The sequence below is a fragment of the Lepisosteus platostomus genome, chromosome 4 (genome assembly GCF_059453375.1).
Source record: "Lepisosteus platostomus isolate fLepPlt1 chromosome 4, fLepPlt1.hap1, whole genome shotgun sequence".
In the NCBI taxonomy this organism is placed as follows: Eukaryota; Metazoa; Chordata; class Actinopteri; order Semionotiformes; family Lepisosteidae; genus Lepisosteus; species Lepisosteus platostomus.
Genome location: NC_142614.1, coordinates 20517617 through 20543486, shown reverse-complemented (window position 1 = coordinate 20543486; position 25870 = coordinate 20517617). Strand labels below are relative to the sequence as shown.

The 25870-nt window shown below is 35.4% G+C and overlaps 1 protein-coding gene across 2 annotated transcripts; it reads right to left on the bottom strand.

Annotated features, from left to right (window-relative positions):
- Positions 1 to 3591: 3591 nt before the first annotated feature.
- alpk2 (alpha kinase 2) lies at positions 3592 to 23967 on the bottom strand. Of its 2 annotated transcripts, XM_088628928.1 has the most exons (13): positions 23864 to 23967; positions 21383 to 21504; positions 20605 to 20707; positions 18441 to 19917; positions 12112 to 14653; positions 11374 to 11521; positions 8746 to 8873; positions 8592 to 8627; positions 7794 to 8074; positions 7027 to 7115; positions 6102 to 6319; positions 4676 to 4724; positions 3592 to 4487 (listed from the first exon to the last, which is right to left on the bottom strand). In XM_088628928.1, exons 1-13 carry the CDS (start codon positions 23872 to 23874, stop codon positions 4280 to 4282), a joined length of 5412 nt encoding a protein of 1803 aa, XP_088485054.1. In that variant the 5' UTR covers positions 23875 to 23967; the 3' UTR covers positions 3592 to 4279. The 2 variants fall into 2 exon arrangements, with proteins under 2 accessions (XP_088485054.1, XP_088485056.1); XM_088628930.1 differs by lacking the exon at positions 20605 to 20707.
- Positions 23968 to 25870: the final 1903 nt, after the last annotated feature.

Genomic DNA, 25870 nt, shown 5'->3' with positions numbered 1-25870 from the left:
AAAATGAATGGGACTGATGCGTCTCGTGTGTATTTTCTCAGTATTCAGGTGAGTTGCCTTTTTCATGAGATGTAAAACAGAAACATCTCTTCCTCAAATTGTTCAACACGCAGTGAGTTATCTGTAATGGCGTGAGTATTTCAAAATAATTCAAGAAACTGAACCTATATGGTCATACTTTAATACAATCCACTCAGTATTGATTATTAGGTGCTTTTGATGATCATCAACTTAATATCTAAACAGAATGTCTTCAGAAAACAGTTAGTGGCTTAGATATTTTAGTATTATTATTGATAATTATGTTTCACTATGACTTTTTGGTTATTTTTGTAAAAGTATGTACTGTATTTTTATATTTAAATTAATCAGTATCATTGCAGTAAAGGTTTAGTACCGTTATTGCAAAGGCCTCAACTTCATTCTCAATTATTAAGAAATAATCTGTCAACAATTGTATGACAGGATGGCTATTTAGCACTAGAGCATGTTTTTTTTTGTTCTCATATTAAAAATTAATCAGCACAAACAAAATATATCCTTCTGTATGTACAATATCTTGGCTGACTGACTGATTGCACGCCAGGCACAGCTTGGTTTTTAATGCATTGGGATAGCAGGCTAATAAATTACCCTCTTCCTAATGCTTTTCTTTCACCACTGTCTAGTTTGACAATGGACAATTCAAATTTGTATCCAATATACTGTATATCAAGCATCCCAAAATGAATTTAAGTGATTATAACGGTAGTTTATTTTCATTTAAACACCAGGAAGCAAAATATAGATGAAGCAGCTACTTTGTGATTATATATTTAATTTGCACTTAAATATATGTTAGCACTAATGGATATAAGTCATGTTGTATCTATGTATAGGATAATTAAGTCAAGGTTTGTTTTGAGGACAATCTTAATAAACTAATTCAATTCTCGATGGATCAACACATTTTTACACACGATGCTCATCAATGAGCAAATAATAGTCTACAAACTATTCAATCTGTGGCTTAACCAATATTTCAAGGTGCACTTTCTTTAGGATGTTAAATTTATCTTTTGTAATACATAACTTGTATAATGATTGCAAATGAATTAGTTAATGAGTTGATGAACTGATCTTATTTTTAACACCTTGTTTAAATATTTCAGACCTATTGCAAAGAAATGCATCCAGATCTAAGATGCCATAGTTTTGTTTGGTGTTCTCTGCAAGCACTAAAGCCGGGCAATATCAGTGCTTAGTGATACTGCAAGATAGCACAGAAACAGGTGTTCATTTACTCATGTCCACTCTAAAACAGAGTGAAGCAAATTGAAGAATTTGAAGTCTTAATGCCTTTCAGTGCTTTCAATTATAATAGCAGCACAGTAAGAATTCATAAAGGTTCTAATGAAAAAAAAATGACTGTTCTAAATAAAGTCAACCATGTTTTGAGAATGCTTTGGAACAATTACAGATTGGTCTGAACATGCAAAGCTCCCATGTCTTGTGGTAGAAGTTCTATTATTTCATAACATAATGAATACTTTTAACACATAAGATGTGTGGTAGTCATATTACAGTTTAGGTATCTTAATGTTTAATCATTATTCTGTAGTGCTGTATCTGAAGTCAGTTTGTATTTCACAGACTTTTCTGTGTATTCATTCTATTTTCGGGTGGGTTCTCCTACTTGTGAAATAGGAAGTGTACACAGACTGTTTGCGGTTTGTAGCACACTGTAGCTGGGAAAATTGTTCAATATCCTAATTTATGATGAAAGGAATAAAAGCAAATCAATATCAAAATATCTTTATCACAGAACTGTGAACATTGATTACATTGAACTGCGTGGTGAAGGGATGATCTCTGAATTTTCTATGAACATATATCAGCTGTGATGCAAAATAAGAAGTAATGCAGTATGTATCTGGATGAAACTTCATTTACTAACAAATTAAATCTTCATCATTTCATCCCATTTTTAAATATGATAAAACAGCCCCTATTTACTGTTAGCTGTTCAATGTTTTTCTTTGGGGAAAGAGAACATGGGAACCAAGTATGATGCCAATTTATTTTAAAAAATCACATTTGCAATTTAAACAAATATTTATCTGTATTTATTTATAACTATCTTTATTTTCTTCTTTTCTTTATTATACAGATCTCTCAGCCCTGGCTTTCAAAGCTGTGGAGTGTGACAATGGTGTTTGTGTGACTGATATCAAACGCCATTATCACACTAAATAGCTATGGTAAGACACTTTGCTTCTTCCACCTGTCAGAACCTTGTGACTGAAAGATTCTACACTGGCTCACCCAAAGCCCAAATGAATGTTCTGTATAAAGTGTTCAGTACAGACCCTCTCATGTACTGTATATGTGCTGAAGGAGTATAATACAGCTTTCCAAAGTCTGGACTCAACAAATCATCGTTTGCCATCTACAGTATGAGTTTACAAAGAAATATGCTTGCATTCTTCCTGTGCTTTTGAAGACAAGTTGTGAGTGAGCAAAATGTGTATTTTTAAAAAATCTTAAAGCTCATACTGTAAATGTGTCTTCATCAACAACAATGTGCAAAGGTGTGGGGGGGTAATGTGTAATTATATGGGCTTAGTGTAATTGTGGTTGGGTAAATTTATAGGGTTCTGGTGTAGTTGTGTGAATTTCTGTAGGAGTGGTGTGAAAATAAAATGTACTAATAGATGTCCATTTTGTAATGTTTATTTGTACTGTTTATAAGTTTCTCTATGTGTGTAAAACATACTGTAGTTGCGGTGATGCAAGACCAATTTCACAGTAATCATACAATCAAGTACTATTGTATCATAAATCATCGTATCTTACTCAATTTAATAAGGTAGTATATTATATTTGGCATCACATCTTATTAAGGATAATGTTAACTTCTAATATTTAATACTTTCCATGGGTAGTAAATCATCTTTTGTATTAACTACTGTATGCTATATGTACTCCTTGCACCTTCAGATAAATCCATCCATCACTTTCTGTTTCATTCAATTTAGGGTCCCAGCACCTTGAGGCAGCAATGCTAATCATTGTGCCACTGTGCTGTCCCCTACATATTTTTCACAGCTCAGGGGTCTGGGTGTCTGTCTGTGTGGAGTTTATATGTTCTCTGTGTTTTTATGTGGGGTTTTGCTGGGTGCCCTGGTATATTACAGCCTCCCACACATGTTAAGTATGATTGGCAATTCTAAATTGACTTCTCATTGCTAACTCCACCAAGAACAGGGATATCTCCCCACCTCATTAGTCCACAATTAGGGGAGATGTGTCTTCTCCCTTATGCCTCATTTGCAGATTATGGGACTAGACAGACAGGCCCTTTAACATACAGTATTGGAATATATTGTCATTCAGTCTGAAAACTGAAAATTAATTAATGAAATAACAGGACAGCACTGTATGAATTGCTTATTAGTGTTAGCAAACTATAATCTATGTTACTAATATTTATTTAAATATTGTGCAGTACAAAACCCAATATTTAAAAATATAATTTTGTAAAAAGTATACCAAATAAAACACATCTTCTCATGAAGTACAAAATGTTAAAATCTTCAACTGAGGCACTCATGCAGTAAAATAATAGCTGTTTATTTGTAAATGTCATACAGCAAAGGGAAATGTCATTACAGTACATTTCAACATTACTTAAAAAAAATTAAAAACAGCATATACTGTACTGATACTTGATGGAGCATGTGTAAATTAGCAGTTCAACTTAAAAAGACCCATAGACACAGCATTAGGCAGCCATTCAGTATACATTTCTTATAAAACACACATTAAGATTAAGATGTTGGATGTTGTACATCTACACTGATGGTTTGCCAAGCAGTGGAACATTTGCATCAGTATTGATCAAAATTCATCCCTTCTGATACAGTACATGCTAATCAATGCATCAGGTGAAAAATCCAAATTAACGTAGTACATGAAGCTATAGCGCCTGTCATTTTAAACCACTTATTCTCACAGATTCTGATTAGAATTAGTACTACTGTAAATGACCTCAGCTAAATTAGTTCCATCCCCACAGATATAGAAGATTGTAAGACATTTCTTCAAAACGTACTGTACATGAAACATTATAAGGAAGGATTATATACTGTACTGTAAGTGCAGAACATCAGTATCAAAAAATATTTTTTGATAGAAATTAGGGAATTACAGGCATGTGAGAAGAAAGGTCACTCAAGAATTATTTTTTAAAATGTAAAATTGATATAGTTTTAACTATTAATACCAAGTTCAATTGTTCTCAGGATTTGCTCTGGGGTTTGAGAGTGAAAATGATTTTCTTTGTGGGCTGTGCCAGTGGTTTTGGAGCAGGTGATGTTCTTCTTGACTTTTGTTGACTGAGTTGTAAAGGCTTAAGCCCGAGCATTTCACAGAACCTATTACACTGGTGGAGAACTTTGAACTGGTCAATGAAGGATGTGGCACAGTTGCCTTTGAAACCCTTGAACCTAAAAAACAGAAGCAAAATCTTATTTCAGAAATCAGCATTACCGTACATGGTTGATTTCATGACTGATAAACAATACAACCACACAGATACTTTCTGATATAACATAATAAATGTACTTTTAGTTTTGTTCCACATGGTTTCTGAAGTCAGCTACCTCTGGAATTCAGACACTTCATATAAACTTACCCTTTCTTACAGGTTGCTATTCCAACATCAGTTAACTTCATCCCCACACCTGTGAATGAAATATGTTTTATTTAAATACATTTACAAACTAAAGAATAAGGGCAGAAAATAAAACGAGCCTGATAACCCTTTAGCTCAACTGGCTGGGTCCCTATTGAGTGACACCGGAGGCTTGGGTTCGAGTCTCCAGCGGTGGGGGGCTGACTTGAGGCGGCAGCGGTGAGGGTGCATACCCACGTGAACCCGAGAGCACTACAATAATTTGGGGGTGGACCGGTGGCACTCTGGCTAAGGATCTGTGCCTTAGCCAGAAGGTTGCCAGTTAAAATCCTGCAGCCAGCAGAGGAATCCTACTCCGTTGGGCCCCTGAGCAAGGCCCGTAACCCCAACTGCTCCAGGGGCGCTGTACAATGGCTGACCCTGCGCTCTGACCCCAAGCTTCTCTCTCTTCCTGTGTGTCTGTGTCTCATGGAGAGCAAGCTGGGGTATGCGAAAAGATGAATTCCTAATGCAAGAAATTGTATATGGCTAATAAAGTGATCTTATTTTATCTTAACCTGTTTTAACATGTGCTGTATGCCCTTAACCTTGGATGGCAGCAAAATGTGTAAAATACAGTATAGCTCATTGTTCCTTCCATCTGTAAATACTAAAATCATATGATATATACCAGTCTTATTCTAATTTGCATTCCACCAGAGTTGTTACATTATTAAACTAATTATTTGCTCAGGCAAATCTTTTGATTAAGGCATCCAAGACTTCCAAGTATGTATTACTTATGATAAACAAAGCTACCAGATTCTGTCTGTTGCTGGCTCTGGAAAGTGTACCCAACAGAATACACCATAATGTCTGCCACATGGTTATTTTATTAATCTTGTATGATTTGCATAGTGACATTTTCACTTCGTTCTATGATTAAATTTACTGGGATTTGATTTTTTCAGTTGAGCTTAGAAAAAACAGTACTGTAACTAAGAAACATAACACAACAGATGCTTTTTGAAGATGTTAAAGATCTCATGATCTCTTACACTTCCTAAAAATGTGTATTTTGATTTACGAAATGGTAAGAGATTTTGTGACAAACATCCCTTGGATTTTTGGCTTCTTTCTGCTCTCAAACAGCAGCCCGTATTAATTATTTGGATGCCCAGTGAGACTAGAAATGACAAGTCACAAAGTAAGTTTTCTTTTCTTCTCAAAGCGAGTTCCAAGGACATTTGCAAAGAGATTGATTCACACTTTTGTAAATCACCCTGATGTGTGCCTCAGAGCAGGACAAATATATGATCCGCAATATACAAATAAACAAATACAAACCAGCTAGGAAACTGGAGTGTCAATAAATATATTTCTTCCTTTAAATGACAGACCTTAACGTTTCTGAAATATTTATTATGTATGCTAACTGAAATTTTACCTTGCATATCTGTGATAAGCAGGTTACCCTCTGTGTTTTGGTAGACCCAGTGCTGGAAGGTACAGCATTTCTGCCCTGCATCTGAATCTCTTCTCATCAAGTTGATTTCCTTTCCATCCTTCACCGAATATTTCACAAAGTCTCCAATCAGCTCCTCTTCCAGTGTGGCATATGGGATTTCATTGGTAGGGCGGTGAACAAGGTAAATGGGAATGATCCTAAAATAAAAATTAAAAATGACTGTGAAAACCTGCTTATTCATGAGACTTTCAAAAGAACCTGGAGAGAGGGGAAATATTCAGGCTACATCTCAATCTACAAGTCAAACATTTAAATCCACTATGAAAGAGGCACACCGATGTGCATTTTGCATCCTCTAATCATTGTCTTTTTCATTCCAACTTGTTTTACAGTATGTTGTACTTATTTCAAATGAAAATAAGCAACAATAAAATGTTACGTAAGACGCAAAATAACAAGCAATATGAGTGATACCAAAAGCATATTGTAGAGATAATAATTCTAATAATCAAGAAATCATACAGTATGTGTACCTCCAATCTTCAATATAGTTCCAAAGTGGAAACCATACAGTATATTCAGGTACATTAAGCCATATGCTGCAATAAGTCAGTATCTTATGTTAAAGGTCCAAAACTTAAAAGCTAACATATCAGATGATGTCTCATTGATGACATTGATTAATTGATGACAAATTCATTTTACAGTTCACTACTGTATACAGTATCTTGTACTGTATACTTCAGCTCATACATTTCAAAAAGCCTTGAATTTTAAATCCTAATGGATTTAATGATTGGGTGACATTTTGATTCCTTTTTGATTCTAGACCACACTAGATTACAGTACAGTATGTCACATAATGCTGTCAAGGCTTAGTTGCTAAATGTGGGGATGTACTTACTCAGGAATATCTCCAAATCCTTCTGTAGACATGGCAATCTCTGTATATGCTTTAAGGTATTGTCTTGCTGTGTTCTGCACATGACACTCCTAAAGCAAAAGAAGTTTAACATAAAATTCAATTTAAAATAATTTATCAGCATTCATATCTTATTTAGTATTAGTTCTATTCATGTTAAATTAAACATCAGGACCTTGTTAACCCTTATATGTTTCTTAATGAAAGATGAACAAAATGTAATGTTACCAAAACTCTTAATTAGGATTTTTAACTTTTTACATTACTCAACTACTACATTCTACAACCTGCTTTTATGTACTGTATGTGCAAGGAAAGTGTAAAATCCCTTGGTGTAGTAACATTTAAATAATCTGGATAATAAAAACAAGGAAACAAAGGAATTAAGGTAGAATCTTTGGGTTCATAAATTTAATTGTGAGCATGTACAGTAAATGTTGGATTCCTTTTAACTTTGCAAAGTTTAGATTTTCCTAAAGAACCATTTTAACAGTTTCCCTCTTTTAAATAGATTAAATTTGCTACTGACTAAAATCCAGTCCAAAACTTTGACCTTTCTGCAGACCACCAGATACTAATCCATTACCTGATGTTTATCAGATTAATGGTTTTGGCTTTCTTGTTTTCATAGAAACTCCTATGATATACTGTACTTGTTTTGTAATTTACACTTGGCCAGTGAGGTGAATTACTAGTTTAATGTGGGTCAGTTCTTTGTAAACAGGAGTACAAGTGCAAGCAGTATTTACCTCTACAGCTAAGTCATAGTTCTTCCGGACTAATTCCTCATTGGTTTTGGTCCCATAGCTGATGGAGTTGTGCACTTTGAGGACACAGGGGTGCCCAGGGTGAAACAGAGACTTCAGGCCATCGACAATCTTTGTCCTGAAAGCTTTACGGTGCATGCCCTCTCCAAAGTGGTTCTCTTCTGTAGTAATACTGCCATACTGATTGTCTCCAAAATACTGGTCACTTAGAAAATCGTCTCTGAACATAAGCTCAGTACATTTAATGTTTTCTCCTTCTGCCACTATAGATAAAAGAAATACAATTATATTTTTCCATTAGTAGTAATTTAATCCTAAAAACACAATTGTGTGTCATAAAAGACCAAAGGATCTTCAAAAGCAACACATTTGTCACCCAACACATGTTTAGGTTCAAGTAAATTTAAATTTCAAACACTAACAAGAACTTTTGGAGCTCTTTCCTGTTTAGGAGTGTTGCACTGTATTACTTCAACCTACAGTAGATCCAAAAATATGGGTAAATGAAAAAAACGTACTCAAATGTAATGTCTCTACAGATCTGCCTTTTCAAACTTCATAATGACTTACTTTAAAATGGAAAACCTATTGTTTCAGTCTACAAGCTTTTATTTGTGATGCTTAAAGTTAAAATTGTGATAGTTTTGCATCCACAGCGTAATTTCACTGCATTTTCGACTTGTGCTCCTATGAGCAAGCATGTTTCTAATTTAAAAAAAAACAGAAACCTCACACTCAGGGCCCTCAGTGATTTTTATACCTTGGTAAAATATGGCTTACCTTTATGATTTTGACAAGGGACAAGCTCATTCAGTGCTAAGAAAGAAAATAAAAATTAAAAGGATTTTTTAAACAAAGCCACAAAGTGAAATAGTTTTCTTCCATTAAAAATCAGAAAATGAAGAAATGCAATGGCAATTATGAGGATTCTTACCTTCTAAACTGAAGCAGTAATCTAAAGACACATTTCCGAGAGAGCTTTTGAGCTGGCACTGGTAAATTCCTACGTCTTTATTGGAGGCTTTTACAATTGTAAAGAAGACTGGGCCTTCATCACCTGTGCTGTGAAGAATGAGAAATGAATGTCTGTGAGCTAAACAGCCTAATTTTCCCAATAAGATAGACCTGTACTTTTCAGTCTTGGTCTTGAGAAATCACTATGTCCCAGAGTCTCTTTGTGTGTCTCACAGCCAGGTTCTATTTTTATTTTAGGAGTATTTTAAGCTTTTCTTTAAGGTCTTAAAAGCTGAGTTGTGTTAATAATTATCCCTGCCTATGTCCAGTTACTGTATCATACACTGATCACCTATTAAAGAGAGTTTTGTTAGTCAGAGATAAGGGGGCATATTCTTAATTAGAAGGTTGAGGAGAGACTGTATAAAGTTCTGTATTCTGAAGTTGCTGGGAAGAATATATTTTTACAAGGTCATTTTTTAAATGAGAACCAAAAAACAGGAACAGTGGTCTGTCCAGACCAAGTACTGACACACACCAAAATGTAGGCATATACAGCAAATTACAGTATGTTGTGAGCTGTGAGGGTACTTAGTGATTCTAGATTTTCTGAGTGCAAATTGAGAGGTCTTATTTTCTTCCTCTACCTCTAAACACAGAATTATCTGTGTATTTCTGCTCTTCCAAAACCTTTTATAGAGACAATCTCAGCTCTAGACCAACTAGGCATGCTGAAGTGATTTATGCTGCAATAATGACGCAGCTGGTGCAGTGCAGTAACAATGTGATGTCACCACTGTCCCACAGCGTGGATAATCAGTTCTACAATATCTGCAGCAACACACTCCCATATATCCAAAATATGTAACTCTTAACACTGCCAGAATTTGCTCGCTTGAATCTAGAGCAAAATTAAATTAAAAACCGAGTTTGTAAATATGTCATCTGGTTTGTTCATCTAAAAGCAGACCTATCCTCCCCTTATCTTATTCTTGTGCTTTTCCAAATATCACAAAATCCCATTTTAATTAACTAATGACGATATCTGAGGCAAATGGGCCAAGGAAGATTAAAAAAGGCTTCACTGGAGAAAGCAGTATTCTCTGAGAAATGCACATTGGAATGTATTAAAATAATTTATTCTTATAAATTATTAAGCACACTGCTCAATTGGCCTGAGGTAGATCAATATTAAGCCATTTGAAAATAAACATTTATGATTCATTATATTACATAATGTATGTTTTTGCATGATTATTTACTCCCACTAAATCCAGTCATGCTTGAATCACTACCTGTAAGCGTCCCTCAGTACTCCTGCCAAGCTGCTCTAGTTATCATCATCAGAAACTTTATGAAAGAGCTCCCTCAAGTGATAGGAAAGGATATCTCTTTCAATAAAGTTAAACATATATGTAACATATATATGTATGTAAATGCACCATAAAAATTGCGACCATATTATGACTTGCATATTTTTTCAGGTATATTCTTGCTATCATATTCATGTAATTGTATGAATCCTTTCAAAAGGATACAAAAATCACATAATAATATTCAAATCAAATGACATAATAAGAATACTTTTTAACTTCTGGACTCTCCTGAGTCTCTAGATGAAAAAAGTAATTACAGTTTTTATATGGGCCTGCTGGCATGATCTTTGAAAACGGTTATGTTAAAAGTGGATATTTTCAATCCCTCTGGCTTTTGTTGTTTTTAATTGACCAGCTTCACCAGCTTCACAAATCGGTCAGTTTCGGTCATTTAAAGGTGCAGGTGCAGGTGCAGCTTTTTCTTTGTGACTGTTTTTCCTGACAGAAGTCAAAAATAGACTACTAAACCAGTGTCCATTTACTAAGGGAGTCGTGCAAATAAACATATTTACAAAAGAAGATTAAACATACAACAAACTAGTTTCTCCAGGTATACAGTATTCACATATAGCAGATTTAGGAATACCACATACTGTACCAGGCCTACAACTTGCCAAGCTATGTTATAGAACACAGCACAGACTAACAAGTCAAAGACTGATTAGTACACCACCACTACCAGATGAAAATACATTAAGCTTAACCCCAGCTCCCCTTGATGGACAGGTAAGACACCATTTAAAACAGAGGGGCATCAGGTTCTGTAACTTGACAAAAACTGACAGAGCACACGGGACACAAGGACTATGATAGTGGATCCTCAACAGGTAATACACAAAAAAAATAACAACAACAATTACAAAATTCAACACACAAATAAGAAAGTCAACATTAATAATAACATGACAATGACTATGTGTGAATATGCAAAATCTTTAAAATCTTTTCATGTGTTCTGGGATGATGAATAATGATGAACTCATCATTGATGACACTGATGAAACATGGTGAATATGGTGAATATAGGATTATGACTGATCCCATAAGAGGTCGAGTAATACTGTATGATACATACTGTACCACACAGAGGGCATGCAACACGCCTTTTCTTCCAAGAAAAACAATAATATCTTGATTTCCAAAGGCTATATGGTAGGTAACAAGCTTGTGTGAAATGTTTTGTGTTGCTTTAAAAGTAATTTATTTTCCATCAATTACAATATCTATTTTACCTTCTCTCTACTTCAGCCAGAACAGACCCATCTTTAATCCATGTGATGGAACAGTCAGTATGGATGTTACCAAACTGGCAGCAGAGACTGATGTTCCCAGAATCCTCCAGGTTTCTTTCTGCTTGGATGTTCTGCAGAATTTTCGGGGCTAAGAAAATACATACATTGATTTGACCTTTTTTTTATTTCTGTCAAGAGAGAAAATTACACTGAAAACCTGTACAATAAAAACCACCCATTATGTGTTTTATACACATAAACATGTCTGAGCTTTGACATAATTTAATCCTGGTGTCGAATTAAATTGTTTCAGTTCACAAAGACCAACATGTTCTCTGACAAAATGGAAACATAATAAATACTTGAAATATCTTTGCTCACTAGTTCAATTAACTAAGAGCACAGCTGAAATGAGCTGCTCGTAGGAAAGTCTTATAATGCCTACACTTCCATGAGAATAAAAAATAAATATTTTTGCAATAGTTCTGCAGAAAGTAATCATTTTGTATTTAGAGTTTGTGTTTTAAATGCTCAGCAAGAAAGCTATGGGAGATTCAATATTTGGGAAATATTTTTGAATATGATAGGAGGCAACAAACTCTTGTACCATCTTATCCTTATCACTAAAACTTTTAGGTAGTTACAAATATGTGTTGCTTATTTTATTCCTTATTTAAATGTGAAAAAGAAATTCTAGCAATCCTATTTCTGAGAGTGACAACTAGAGTTTTTCCTTACTTTTCTCTTCCTGCTGCTTCTCAGTGCGTGGTTCTTTGTGGGGTTTTTTGTGGGTCATCTCTGTTGATGCTTTTCTCTCATCCTTCTTTAGTTGTCCAGAATAATCATTTTTTCCCAATTCAGGCTTCTGACACTCCACTTCTGAAGTATCTTTGTCAACTCCTTCATCCGACAAACGAATGCGCTTGGCCAGTTCTTCATTATCTTCATTCTGGACTAAAGATGCTGTCTGAATTTCTTCTTCTGATATTAAATTCACAGAATTCTCCAAAATAGTGACCTTTTCTCTTGCCCCCAATGTTTGACTGACAATGTTTCTGACTGACAATTGATTCTGTGCATTGTGCAAATGAAAGTGTTCCTTTCTATGAGCAGCTGTCATCAGATTTTCATTGTTTTTCTTCCCCTGTGACATTGGTTTTGCCTTCAAAGCTTCAGGTTTCCCATTAGAGGGTATTACTTTGGGCTTTTCTGCTTCCACTGAAGGCAACCCTGGCTTTTTGTAGTATTGATGTGAATGTTCTATGTTGTCCTTTACTGGCAGTGCCCAATTTTTTTTCTTCCTGCTATGAGATCTATGAGTGTTTTTTTCTTTTTTCTGAGTTGATAAACTAGTCTCTTTTTCTGATTGGACTGGCACACTCAGTTTATTATTTTGCTTACATATTGCTGTCTTCCCACAGATAGGTATCTGCTCATGGAATCTTAGAACTGCCTCAGGATCACAAAATTTCTCTTTTTCAAGGAACTCTCTTTTAAAACCAGACTTTTTTGCTCCATTCAGAGGCCTACCAGCAGCTGTTTCAAAACTAGCTTCACTCAAAGGACATTGCTCAATTGATGTACACATGGCAAAAGATTGAGGATCAGTATTCACCTGATGTGAGGCAGTTTGTAGTGTGCTGTCCAGATTAATGGGTTTTAATATATTGCTGCCATTTTCAAAAGATATGTCAGTAGGATTATCTTTGGATTTTGGGGTCATTTTCTGAGGCAGGTGGAATCTTTGTTCTTGTTCCTTTCTACTGTAAGTTTGAGCACCAATGTAATTTTGAACATCGATATTAGGTTTACACATTGTTTTCAATGGTTCAAGTGAAATTTTACTTGGGTCTGTATTTGTAAGTGTTTGAGATATTTCGGTAGTTTCTTTTTCAGCACTGTGACTAGACCAGGTTTCTGTTGACTGTTGAACTCCATTCTCAGCTGTTGCTTTCCTTGAGTTTACTTCGTCAGTGTAAATGAACTGAACCCTGTTGTGCACTTGATCAACTAAAATAGCATCTTGAGGTTTAGAGGAAGTTGAGCTTTCATTTCCTGTTGTGATTATTTTTTCTGTTGAAGTCATTTTTACTGCACTGTGAGAGCCTTCAGTTTCATGTGTCAGCACCATTGAATCAGAAACCATAGATACATCCTGTATTATTATACAATTTTTCTGTTTTTCACCTTTTTGGTCTTTTTGATGACAATCTGGTACAAATAATGTCATATGTACAAGACTATCTTCCTTAGCTGTAGTCAAAATGTCACTTGTTAATCTGATTACATCTGAAATTTCTTTGCTGACATTGCTAAATGCATGTATAGATTTATTTTGCTTGTTGTCCAAATCATGAAATTCCATAGTTAAGACAGGTTTGCCTGATGCAATCTCTTTTTGGCAGGATGAATCATCACATAATGATTTTTGAAATGTTGCTTGAGCAGATGCCAAACCTAAAAACTGACACTGGTCGAAGAATGTGTTGTCTTTGTAACAAAGGTTTTGATTTTGTTCAAGTATGGTGTCACTTTTAGATTCAGCATCGGCAGCTGAAGAACATTTGTCCTCCTCAGGAACATGCTCAAAAAGAGCATGAGTTTCAGTCTCTTCAGTGCTATGTTCACTTTTCTTATGAATCTGAATCCCCACAGAACCAATTTCACCTTCATTGAAAAAGCCTTCTGGCACAAGCTTAGTCCTTAGTCCAATTGTTTGATTTGAAGTTTCTAAATTCTCATTGGCTTTAAATAGTACTGGACAGGAATTTGAGCACATCTGAAAACCATTCACTAAACCCTTGCTGAGGTTCTGGTCCCTATCCAAGCAACCTCTACCGTAAGGAGACATTTCCTGGTAAAGGGGAGTTGAAGGTTTCTCTGTGGAGTCATCCACTTCAGACTTTAAAAACAAACTACCATTTTGTTTTTGAGAATCTGAAGTAGACATGAAATCCTTCCCTTTCCTTGGAGCTCCTTCTTCATGGTTCAGGTATTCTTCAGGGACATGTAGTTTTTCTGTTTTAACTGCAGAGACAATGATGTCACCATCTGAAGCCTCTCTAGGTAATTGAACCTCCATGCTGGAGACTGTTCTTTGAGAAGAGTTATCCATATTTCTTTTCTTTCGGTGGATAAGATCCACAGGAAAATGCTGGCTGATGTCTTTGTCAGACTTCCCGGGGCCATTGTTTTCTTCTTCTCCTTCCTTTAATTCATAGTCTAGACAAGGATCTGTAATGCTGGTTTCACTATGCCTTATGGTATTACCAGCCTCACCCTGTGGGAAAAAAATAGTTATCTTAATTTTCTTTAAGTAAGCAATATAATATTTAGAGATATACTTGGGAATTCTAATTAATTAACTTATATATTTTATTATGTATGTTTACATAACACAAGTTTACCCTAAAAATAAAATAAATTAAGAAAACATTTTCTGATACACATTTTTGCTGCTGTTAAGTCACTATAAACATTATAAAAACAATGTACAGAAACAGCTGAATAGATGTCAAATGGATCCAACCTACCTGACTAACGTTAGTACATTTAAAAAAATTCTAATAAGAAACAGACCTACAAAATATAATTTCTCATTCTCCCATTAAATGATTAAACTTCTATCAGAATACTGTATACAGTCTAGATATACAGATGATCATATGGTTTTACTAAGTGTCGCCTTAAGCACATTTCAGAAAACATCTAATTTTGTTTTCATGTTCGACTAAGAAAATCCTCCTATTAATATGAAAGTAATGTACTTCTTGAAGAAACAAACAAATGCTGGAGAATCGCTGGCCTTGGTATGACTTCACATACAAAAAATGGAGTAAAAGAACTTTAAAAAATTCATTCAAAATAATTCAAAATCAGAACCAAGGTTTGTGCCAAAACCCTCCTTTGAAAAATTATTTGCATTAACAATTAAATCACCCAGCCTGTATGAATCCCTTAAGAGATTACAGAGAATGAGCAGCAAGCAGTCAGACCTGACAGGAAAATGAGATAATGCCAATGATTCATGAAGGGTTGTACTGGTGAGTCAGATATTAATTAAAAATAAATGTCAGGAAACTCATCAACATTTACATCTTAAAGGCAATATATATTTACTGGTTGCAGTGGGTGAAAGCTCTTGGTAGTTTAAAATTCTGAATTAAAGTTCTTTTTTCTTACTGAAGAAAATTTTCATTATACAAGAATATGCTGTATTATTATAATATGTTAAATTGAATAGAATGTAACAATCACTTCATTTAAAATAATCTCTTTGATCCCTTCTAATCTGGTTTCAGACTATTACACATCAAAGTAACTCCCCTTGTTAAAGTTACTAATGATATTCTTATGGCAACTGTCTCTTGGTCTCTATCCTAATTCTTCTATGACCTAGAAGTGATATTTTAGTCCTAGATCTAGAAAAACTGGTTTTGACACTGTTAAGAATGGCATTTTACTCTCCCGTCTTGGCACTGTATTTGGAATTTTTGACATCACTCTTAAATGATTCAGCTCTTTTTCAACACGTTGTTTCTCTTTAGTTCTGAAGTTGGGTACGTTAAGTTTGGTGTTCCCCAAGGCTTAATAGTGGGTCCCCTGCTATTCAGAATCTAAATATTTCTAATTGGTCAAATATTTAAATGGTGTGGTCTAAATTATCATTTATACATTGATGATACTCACTCTGTGTCCGTACTAAACTTAACAATGAAGTAGCTCTCTCTACACTCTCTAATTTGATCTCTGATATAAAAACCTGATGACTTAAAATTTCCTTCACTTAAACTGTGACAAAACTGAGGTCATGCTACTTGGCACCTCCCATGACCTACATAAAGCTGTAATACTGTAATACTGTAACCATATCTGTGGATGGCACTGCACTTAAATTTCACTCAAAATTGAAGACTTTAGGGTGATATTCGATCCTTTCTTGATTTTGACTCTCATGTGCATAATATTATAGTAATATTCCTCCATCTATGAAACATCACCAGACTGTATCCTATGTTGTCTTGTACTGATGCAGAAAGGCTAGTAAAACATTTGTTTTTTCAAGAATTGTTTACTGATTACTGGAATGCCCTGCTCACTTACGTCACTAAACCCACACTTAACAAACTCCAATATATTCTGAATTTGACAGCAAGAATCCTAAACAGGTCATAATGTCTTGGAGTTCTTGCACTGGCTTCCTATTAGATTTCTAGTCAACTTCAAAATCCTCATGCTCATCTACAAGGCTCCACATGACCTGGCACCTTAGAACCCATCTGACTTATTATCTTTCCACCTTGCTACCTTTACCTTGCTACTCATGTCTTCTACATGTCCCTCAAGCTCATTTACATTCTGTGGTTGAAGGGCCTTCTCTGGTACGCCCCAAAGATATGGACCTTTATTCCCAAGGATATCAGGTATACGTACGCAGATGGTATTGAAATCTAGACTCAAAACCTTTGTTTTCCAAAAGGCTTTTACTTAATTAATGTCTGTGTCTGCTCCAATTTCTAACCTCTGCTGCACCTTAACCACTTGTCATTCTTATATGCATTTACAGTTCTTTGTAATTTGCTATGCTAATAACTGTTTCTAACCCATTTGCTCATCTTCTATTGCACCCCCTCTCTAATTAATCATCACACTTGCAGCAGCTCCCTCGCTCATTCCTTGTTCTTATGGCCAGAATGCTGTTTCCTCAGCCAATTAAGTTAAGGTAACAAAACAATCCAAATCATGCCTGTGATTTAGTTTACATTTTTATACTGTATATCTATTTCAGTGATGCAATCCCTCTTGATAAAGAATCAAAATATGGAATTTGAAGCTGTGTGTCTCTCCTGTCAAGTTAAAAATAAAATCACAAAATTAATCATGTTTGAATCGCAAAGTTTTTATGCCACACTTTATATTCTTAACCTGACAGAAAAAAACATGAAATTATTTTGATTCACACTTACACTTATTTTTGGTGGTGGAAAGACTGGAGAAAATTTTGATGGTCCAAGAGAAGTTGTATTGTAAATAGAAAAATATCCATTGCATGTCTTGAAGGACACTTAATTGCCACAAACCAGATGTCCTAAGTGGAAACTATGGGGAGGTAGCATTTGAAATTGAGATTAGGAAACCCTATATTTACACAAAAGGTTGTGGGAGTCTGGAAGAAGCTACCTAACCATGTTGCTAAAGCTGATACCCTAGCTTTCTTAAAAGAAAAAGCTGCATATGATCCTCAGAACACTTAGCTATTAGCAGTTAAATGTGCTAGAATGTTATTGAATGACTTTTGTATGCTGACTAAAACTAATTCCCTACGTGATTCAGAAGATTGGTTATACACTACAGAGTGGATGGAACCTTTTTTTCATTAGTGTCTTGTTATGCTCATCAGCTGTTCTTGGTCTCACCCAGTGTATAAGTGCTATTATCTTCAAGCCTGCTCTATAATTAGGTGGCATTTCTGTTTATCTATGGCTTTTTCAAAACATCACATTTCCTTCACAGCAGCAGCTGTCACTCTCAGACTATTTTGCACTGTGTAATCAAAGGACAAGATAACCCCACCCTTAAGGCTGAGCACCAGTCACAGAAAGTTACTCTTGAAATTACAACAGGCTTCCATGGGACGTCTCTATATTAAGCAATAAGGTTAAACATAGAGAAATGTCACCATTGCAATATTTCAATGTTTTAAAATGGTAAATGCTAATTTGTGCTGTAACTACACATTTGTTCTAAACCATATTTTTCAACACAGTAGCTTAATAAATCAAAGCAATATATGTACATTTACTGAATACAAAGTACAGAATGAGGAAAAAAGACAGTAGCTTGAATCTGTTAATATTGTATTGTGGTGTTAGACAACTGAAGCAACTCAGTTTCTTTTACAATTCTGATGTGGAAGCATATAGGATATCAGGACATGAGACCTGTTATTAGGCATACTGTACTGAAGCTTTTGAACTTACCTGATGTTCTACAAATATTGTGCATTCAAATATATTTTTCTTATACTCATCAAAGGTGTTATAAGAAAAGATTTTAGCCTTCGTTACCTTGTTTGTCTGCTGTAAAAGAATGCATCCTGTGGAGGCACTGGTAACTAAAGCATTGTCACTTAAAGTTGTGTTTCCCACAGATCTAAGATGTTCACAGGAACACATCACTTTAGTCATGTCCCATTCACGGGGTTTCTTAGAATCCACGGTTCCAGTCTGAGACAAGCGCATCTCCTTATCTGTATAAGTAATCCCAGGGCAATATCCCTCTGAAAATGATCCAGCGCTGGCCCCTTTACCTCCTTTTGATGAGCACCAAGCTTCTGTTTCACCTTTCGTGATCTTTAAATTGGGTTTTAAATTCTCTGTGTTTACTGACAGTCCCTCAGTCATCACTTTAGTACTGGGTTGTATACTTTCTTCTCCTGCCAAGCCATAATGCTCCTCCTTGTTCTCTTCCCATGTGTCAATGGCTGGGTCTTTAATTGCCATAGATTCCAGTTCTGCTGCTACAGAAGGCAAGCTGTCTGGACACTTAGTGGCTGTGTGAACCATCACAGAGCTTCTGGCTGGGCAGCTGTCCCCAGATGGGTCTTTTTGAACAGATGGCTTCCACAATCTTGAGTCATCTGCAGGGAAGCCAATGGTATCGTCTGTATCCTCGCTGTAATTTGACACTTGGGGCTGCGTTATATTTTCTTTAAGGCTACCAATCCGACTTTCATTCAGGCATAGGTCATCATCAATGCCATCACTTTCTTTTAAAGGTGGCAGCTCATGCCCTTGCAATCTAGCTTGCCACAATGCATTAGTGTAATCTGTCATGATATCAGAGCACTTTAAGTCGTCTAGAGCATACTCATCATCTTCATCTTCTGAGATAAGATGGGAACCCAATGAGAACTCGTTAGAATGATTGCAACCTTTTTTAGAGTAAGCGTGTATTAAAGGCTTCCTTTGGGCCCCAGTGTACTTGTCAGCTATTTCACTTACACCAACAGGTGGTCTAAAGCCTGTCATAGCCCCTGCTAAATCACTATTTTCATTCTTCTGGTATGGTGTAGTGACTGAAGTTGTGGAGTTGCTTTTTAAGACATGGGCATCAAAGTTACTATTAACCATGTGATTCTTTATAAGACTTTTTGTAGTTTGTGCAACAGCTTGTGGTCTAGCAGTAGGATTAAAATGTTCAGTTCTGCTTCTAATTTTGCTCAGATTACTGAATTCTTTTGCGGTTTTCTTATCAGCCATCGGATGAGCCACATCTGATTCAGACTGAATCTTGACATAAGCCATTTCATCAGCAGCTGCTCTCTTTATAATGTCCCCATTTTCCTTGTGAGTGGCTGCCTTTTCATGATGTTTGGCAGTCTCAGCTTTGCGGCAAAGCAAACTTTCACTGTGTTTTTGCTTCAGCCGATGAAAAATATTATTTCGTGTCAAAGAACCGACTTCCAGTACAGCTGAACAGCTGGCCATCCCTTGGTTGTTCCTTGCAGACACCTGGTAAAGGCCTGCATCCTCTTCCGTGCACCTAAATGCAAAAAAACAGGAGAAAGTCAGGTCAATTGAGCTCCTTTCGCACAGATCTTTAGTTAATAATATAGTATATGAATGCATGTTATTAAGAATTATGGTTTTCAAAGTTTATGTACACTCACCTTATTTTCCTTTAAACAGCAATCAACATACTAAAGCATGTTTTTGTTGTTCTGATCAGAGGAAATCTATAATTTATCTGTAATTCAAGTGCTATGATGCTCAGCCAGCGGTATTTCTTGAGATACATCAATAGGATGTCATCATGAACACTTTGGCACTTATTCTAAAATACAATATAAACTATATTCCATCATAAGTGAATCACTATAACAATTCAAACATACACCGTAGCTATAATCCAGGGTTTTTATGATATATCAATCTGACCAATTAAAACTTTTCCAAATACTTATCAAACCTTTAGGACAATAAAAAACAAATTTTTCTACTGATTTTAATTGAATTTATTACAGACCAAAAGGGAATACAGTAATATACCAATCAGGTTATTTTATCTGACTAAAGTAGTTTTGTACAAAGTAGTTTTTAGAGGCAAAAAATAAACATACAGAACAAAAAGCATTATTAATGTTTTCCATACTGTATGTTTCCTGTAAATTTCAGTTACTAAATGTCATGATAAAAACAAAGAGAAATGTATCCTCCGAACGTCATTTACTTGTTAAAATGAAGAATATGAATGCAGTTGTCCTTTAAAATTCCATTTAAATTGTTGAGGGTTTGGCCATTCTTGTACCAGGTGACAGTTGGCTCAGGGGAGCCTGTAAAACAGAGAAAACCATAAGCATAATACTTACAAAGACACAAGAACAACATGTTACTTCACATTTTCTATTATGAAACCAAACCCACAGTATTTACTAATTATAAGAGGGCTAAATATTGTGCATAGAATAGAATTAAACTACAAAATCTATTATCAATTAATTAGACTTTAATGTTGGGCACAAATTTCACTACCTGCTGTAGAACTGTGATAATGGTGAAGTAAGATCGGATAAATAGCAATCAACATCACAGGTGTGAAACACATTTTATTTTTCCTTGTCAGAAATAAAACATTAAAATACAACACTAAAAAACTATTTGTACTATTTAAAATAGCAGGTCATGTCATGAGTTTGCATAATAAGAGAAGTTTCCACAAACTAGTGTGGAATTATTTAAAACATAAAGTGCATCAACATAACATTTTCACTTCTAATTGCAACAGAATTCCAAATATCTTATCGGGAACATGACAAAATATTTTAATATACCTTTAAATATAATAAGGATATAAAAATACTGCAGTTTTCCACAATCGCATTGTAAATATATAACAACACAGGATTATTTACATTTGATTGATTGCATCTCCCTATAGAATGAGTTGTAATGAAATGTATTCATCCAAATCCAAGTTCTGAAATGAGGTTTGAAAAGGTTGATTTTACCAGATATTGTACAAGTTAGTTGAACATCAGCATTTTCTGGCACTGCAAGACTTCTGAGGGGCACGATGAAGTGAGGTGAGGAGAGGTCAATCTCTTTGTCTGCCATTTCACCTTCATAAAACCTAAAACAATGTGATTTTTTAAAATGGTGAATTCAATTTGAATTACATTTTAAATAAATCCATACTACGCAAACAGTCATTGTCAGTCCTGGCATTATATACAAATTAATTTCTATATGTGGTATTACAATATAGCCTAATAAGTACCCTGGCCCATACTTTTACGTATTCTGTTGACAGGGATTTAAACTGTAACACTCAAAAATAACAATAAAGAAAATCCACTCAAGCATAGTGAGTTGAGTGGAAAAAGTTAAGCTATAAGATAAGAAGTCCCAGAAAACATCAATATCAATATAAAATGTTAGGAAATAATTTGGGGCAACTGTAAGTCATGTCAGCCTATTGCATGCATTGTACTGTATGTTAGAGGGGGCAAGATAAAATATCAGTTGTTTTGGAAGGCATTAAAAAATGGTGCTTTCGGAAACCTCTATGTACATACAGTAAGTGGATGCAAACACTACTCTCTAAGCTTCTAAGCTTTGACTGGACCCTTTCTTGATTCTAAAGTTATATTATTTAATATAGTCATAATATTCTACAAGAACTAAATTGAGCAATAAATTATTAACTATTGTGCACAACCCTCCTATAATTTTTAAATATAGCCCTGGATCTTGATAAATTTAGATAAATATTTCTAAATCATTTAAGCAGATTTTTGCCGTTCTGCAGTTGTGAATATCATGTTGTATGTGACCATAATAAAAAAATTACCATTCAATTATTTTTCACTGTCATGGGGTTGTGTCGAATATTATATAGCCTAGTTGATTAATTTAGCTGACATTTAACACATGTTTGATGAAAGCATTTATTATTTAAACAAGAAAAACAAATCAAAGATTTGTATGAATCAAAGACATGACATAATTATAAACTTTGTAAGAAGACCAATATTCTATATCAGAAGTTCACAAAGTACAGGATATAAGTGGAAGTACAAATAAGATATACAGTACATGTATAGTGTATACATTTTGTTAAATAAAACTGAATAGTGGGTATGTACACCAGTATAACAATCAGTGTGGGTATGAAAGCAATGGAAGTTATTATTTACAAAATACAATATACTGCCAATATTATATTAAAATAATACAAAATTGCTTGCACAGTATAGCACCCTTGTATACTGTAGATCTCCAAAGTGCTTCGAAAAGAGGAGAGGATCCACCTCATCTAACACTAAAGAACAGCACTAACCTGGATGAAAAGCAACAGCCATTATGCACCAGAATTCCCACTACATAGTAGATCAGTTAGTGAGAATATAGTTTAATTCCTTACTGAATTAAACTTTAGGGAGGCCATATTGCTCAGGACTAAAGAAGAATTTATCCAGAGTATGGGTTTTTATACTCATATGGGATCTTTAATCACCAAGAATCCAGGACCTTAATGTACAGTAACATTTAATCCAAAGGCACATCCGGCAGCATAGTAATTGCTGTCACCATACTGGGGTTCGGCAATTATGATCTAGAGGGAACATCAGCAGCAACCAAATGTTCCTTAGTGGTCTCCCATCCCAGTACTAGCTAAGCCCAAACATAAATTCTGACATCTGATGAGATCAGGCAGCAAGGTTCACATTGCATGATGAAGATTATCATCAGAAAGCTATTGGATTACATACCTGGAAAAAAAATCTGATTCTAATCCCCTTGCATGAAGAAAAACTGAAACTTGATTGTAATTTCCCATTCTAAAAATCAGTGTCAGTGAAAATTCAGTACATACTTAATAAAGCTAGCAGATATATACAGTAGCAGATATAACAAAACTCCCCTACTCTTTAATTTTGTATTCCTTTTACATCCTCCTGAATAACAGAAAAATAATGTTTCTTATAACTAAAATATCTACAATTCTGACAAGAGAACACATTTAGTGCGAATTCAGCAGAGAAGCAGACCCCAAATCTAAGAATGTATCATGGTGATATTTTCTTGACTTAAACTGGGAAAAACATTTGTTTACATTTTAATATGTACGTGCATATTTTGATGTTTTAATATCCAATTAATACTGTAAGACATTCATCAAACAGTGACAAAATAGACCACATACAGTATATTTTGTCTTACAGCAAATTCAGTTTTAATATACAGTATATTTCATTAAAAGTCTCTGTGTTAAAGAAAGACATTAATTAGAGTTAATTACCATCCTAAAAGGTTTGTAGTCTTCCTATTACTGATAGATTAGTCAAGGGATGGCTAATGATAATCATTTTGTTTAATATTTTATGAATCAAGTCACAGAATTATTTCCAATATCTACATCACCACATTGGTTTTAGAAATAGAAGACTAATTACACTTAAGGACATTAATAGATTATTTTTCCATACCTGTTTTTCATCCGATGCACTGATAATGCACTGAGTGATGATATAGAACGTGGAAATATGTCAAAGCAAAACTGTGGGTCTGAATCTATTTTTAACTTTTTCCCCCCCAAGTACAAAGTTGGGTTACCTGATAGCATGAACATGTGCTATTCCTGAACCCTCATCATCACAGATCTATATTTATTCTACCTACATGCCTGCGAACATGCAAAAATTGTATTCCTGTGGTTTTGTCAACAACATCAAATGGAAAAATGTTTTTCCTTATAAGACAAAGATTTATAAATGTACAGTATGTTTATGTCATTGCATATTGTACCTATGGATAAGGAGTATTTTTTTTTATTTTAACATTTAGTTTTGGATCATTTGGTTTAATGTGGTAAATGTGTGAAAGAAAAGCAAAAACAAGGCAACATGTAACAGACATTTACAGTAAGAGAGAGGTCATTAGAGGTAATGTTATAACAGAGCTATGCTTTGATCCTTTTCAAATTGTTGTTTTTGTATATTACTGTAACTATGTTAAAAAATCCCTTTATTGGAACCCAGCATTGTGTCATATTCAAAGCAATAATTACTTCATATTATTTTTTTATTATATTAAACACAGACATCATTCGTCACTGTGGTGGAATCATTGAGTTATCTGGATGCGTCTAATGACATATATCAAATACCTCACCTACTGTATCACTTATAAAACATGTTCTGTTTTGTGTGATTTCAAAACAACATTTAAAAAAACTGTCTCCCTTAAAAGCTATGAATTGGCTTCATCACTCTGTTCTCCCCACAGATAGCTGATGTGTGGTGAGTGTACTGGCGCACTATGGTGGTCGTTGCATCATCCAGGTTGGCCTCACATTGATGGTGGTGGAGGGGAAGTCCCCATTACCTGTAACGCTCTTTGAGGGGAGTGTCCAGAAAAGCACTATACACAGTACTAAGAGTAAGGAATTATTATTATTAGAAGCTGTAAGTGAGTTTCTAAAAGAGCTACAGTATAATGAACATTTTTACATTTCCATTTCCATATTGCCAGATTTCCATAAATAACATACTGTATACTAGAACACATTTACTGGAATCAATAAACTGGTTTTGAAAGCATTTGCTTTCTGTCACGATATTAGTCCACCCTCCTTAAGGGTGCGCCAGCCCTTTCACTTAAGACTTTAGTCTCTGCACCTGTTTCCCATTCCCAGCCCACCTTAAAAGCCAGGCGCTGACGCTCATCCGGGCTCTGCATCTGATTTCCATATCGTGCGAGACCTGGACCTGGACCTGGACCTGGACCTGGACCTGGACCTGGACCTGGACGCGCCTGGTCCCGTTAAGGTTTTAACCTCTGTTCCCGTTCCTGTTCCCCGTCCGCCGGTTCTGACCCGGCCTTCGTAGTTTTTAATTCCTTCTTCTGATGGATCTTCTGGTTTTGGACTTACCCTTGTGTTTTGGATATTCCCAAAGGACTACTCTCTCGGATTGTTCGCCTCGGCCACACCTCCCCCGTGCACCAGCGCACCTTGGACACGCCCCGCTGTCTTCAGCCCTGTATTCCTGCATGACGTTTCCCCAGTGTTTCCCCACTCCGTCGGACTGTGTCGTCCGCATAGGGTCCAAAAAGAACTGTTCGTTACACTTTCGCTGCTGTTAGTATTAGCTATAATCAAATTATGTTGTGGGTTTCTTTACAGCCAGCTGGAAAGTATTTCTGTCTGTTGGATGCAAAAAAAAAGATAATTTATGAAATGATTAATACAAGGCTCCGTCCTTCGGATGAGACGTAAAACCGAGGTCCTGACTCTCTGTGGTCCCTTGGCGTTTCTCGAAAAGAGTAGGGGTGTAACCCCGGCGTCCTAGCCGAATTTCCCATTGGCCATTAACAATCATGGCCTTCTAATAATCCCCCTTTATGAATTGGCTTCATTACTCAGCTCTCGTCCCCACTGATAGCTGGTGTGTGGTGAGCGTTCTGGCGCACTATGGCTGCCGTCGCATCATCCA

Coding starts and splice junctions, on each gene's coding strand:
- alpk2 (XM_088628928.1), bottom strand. Junction 4,725..6,101: donor GCTTATCACAGATATGCAAG/GTAAAATTTCAG, acceptor TTTCATTCACAG/GTGTGGGGATGAAGTTAACT. Junction 4,488..4,675: donor ATAGCAACCTGTAAGAAAGG/GTAAGTTTATAT, acceptor TCTGTTTTTTAG/GTTCAAGGGTTTCAAAGGCA.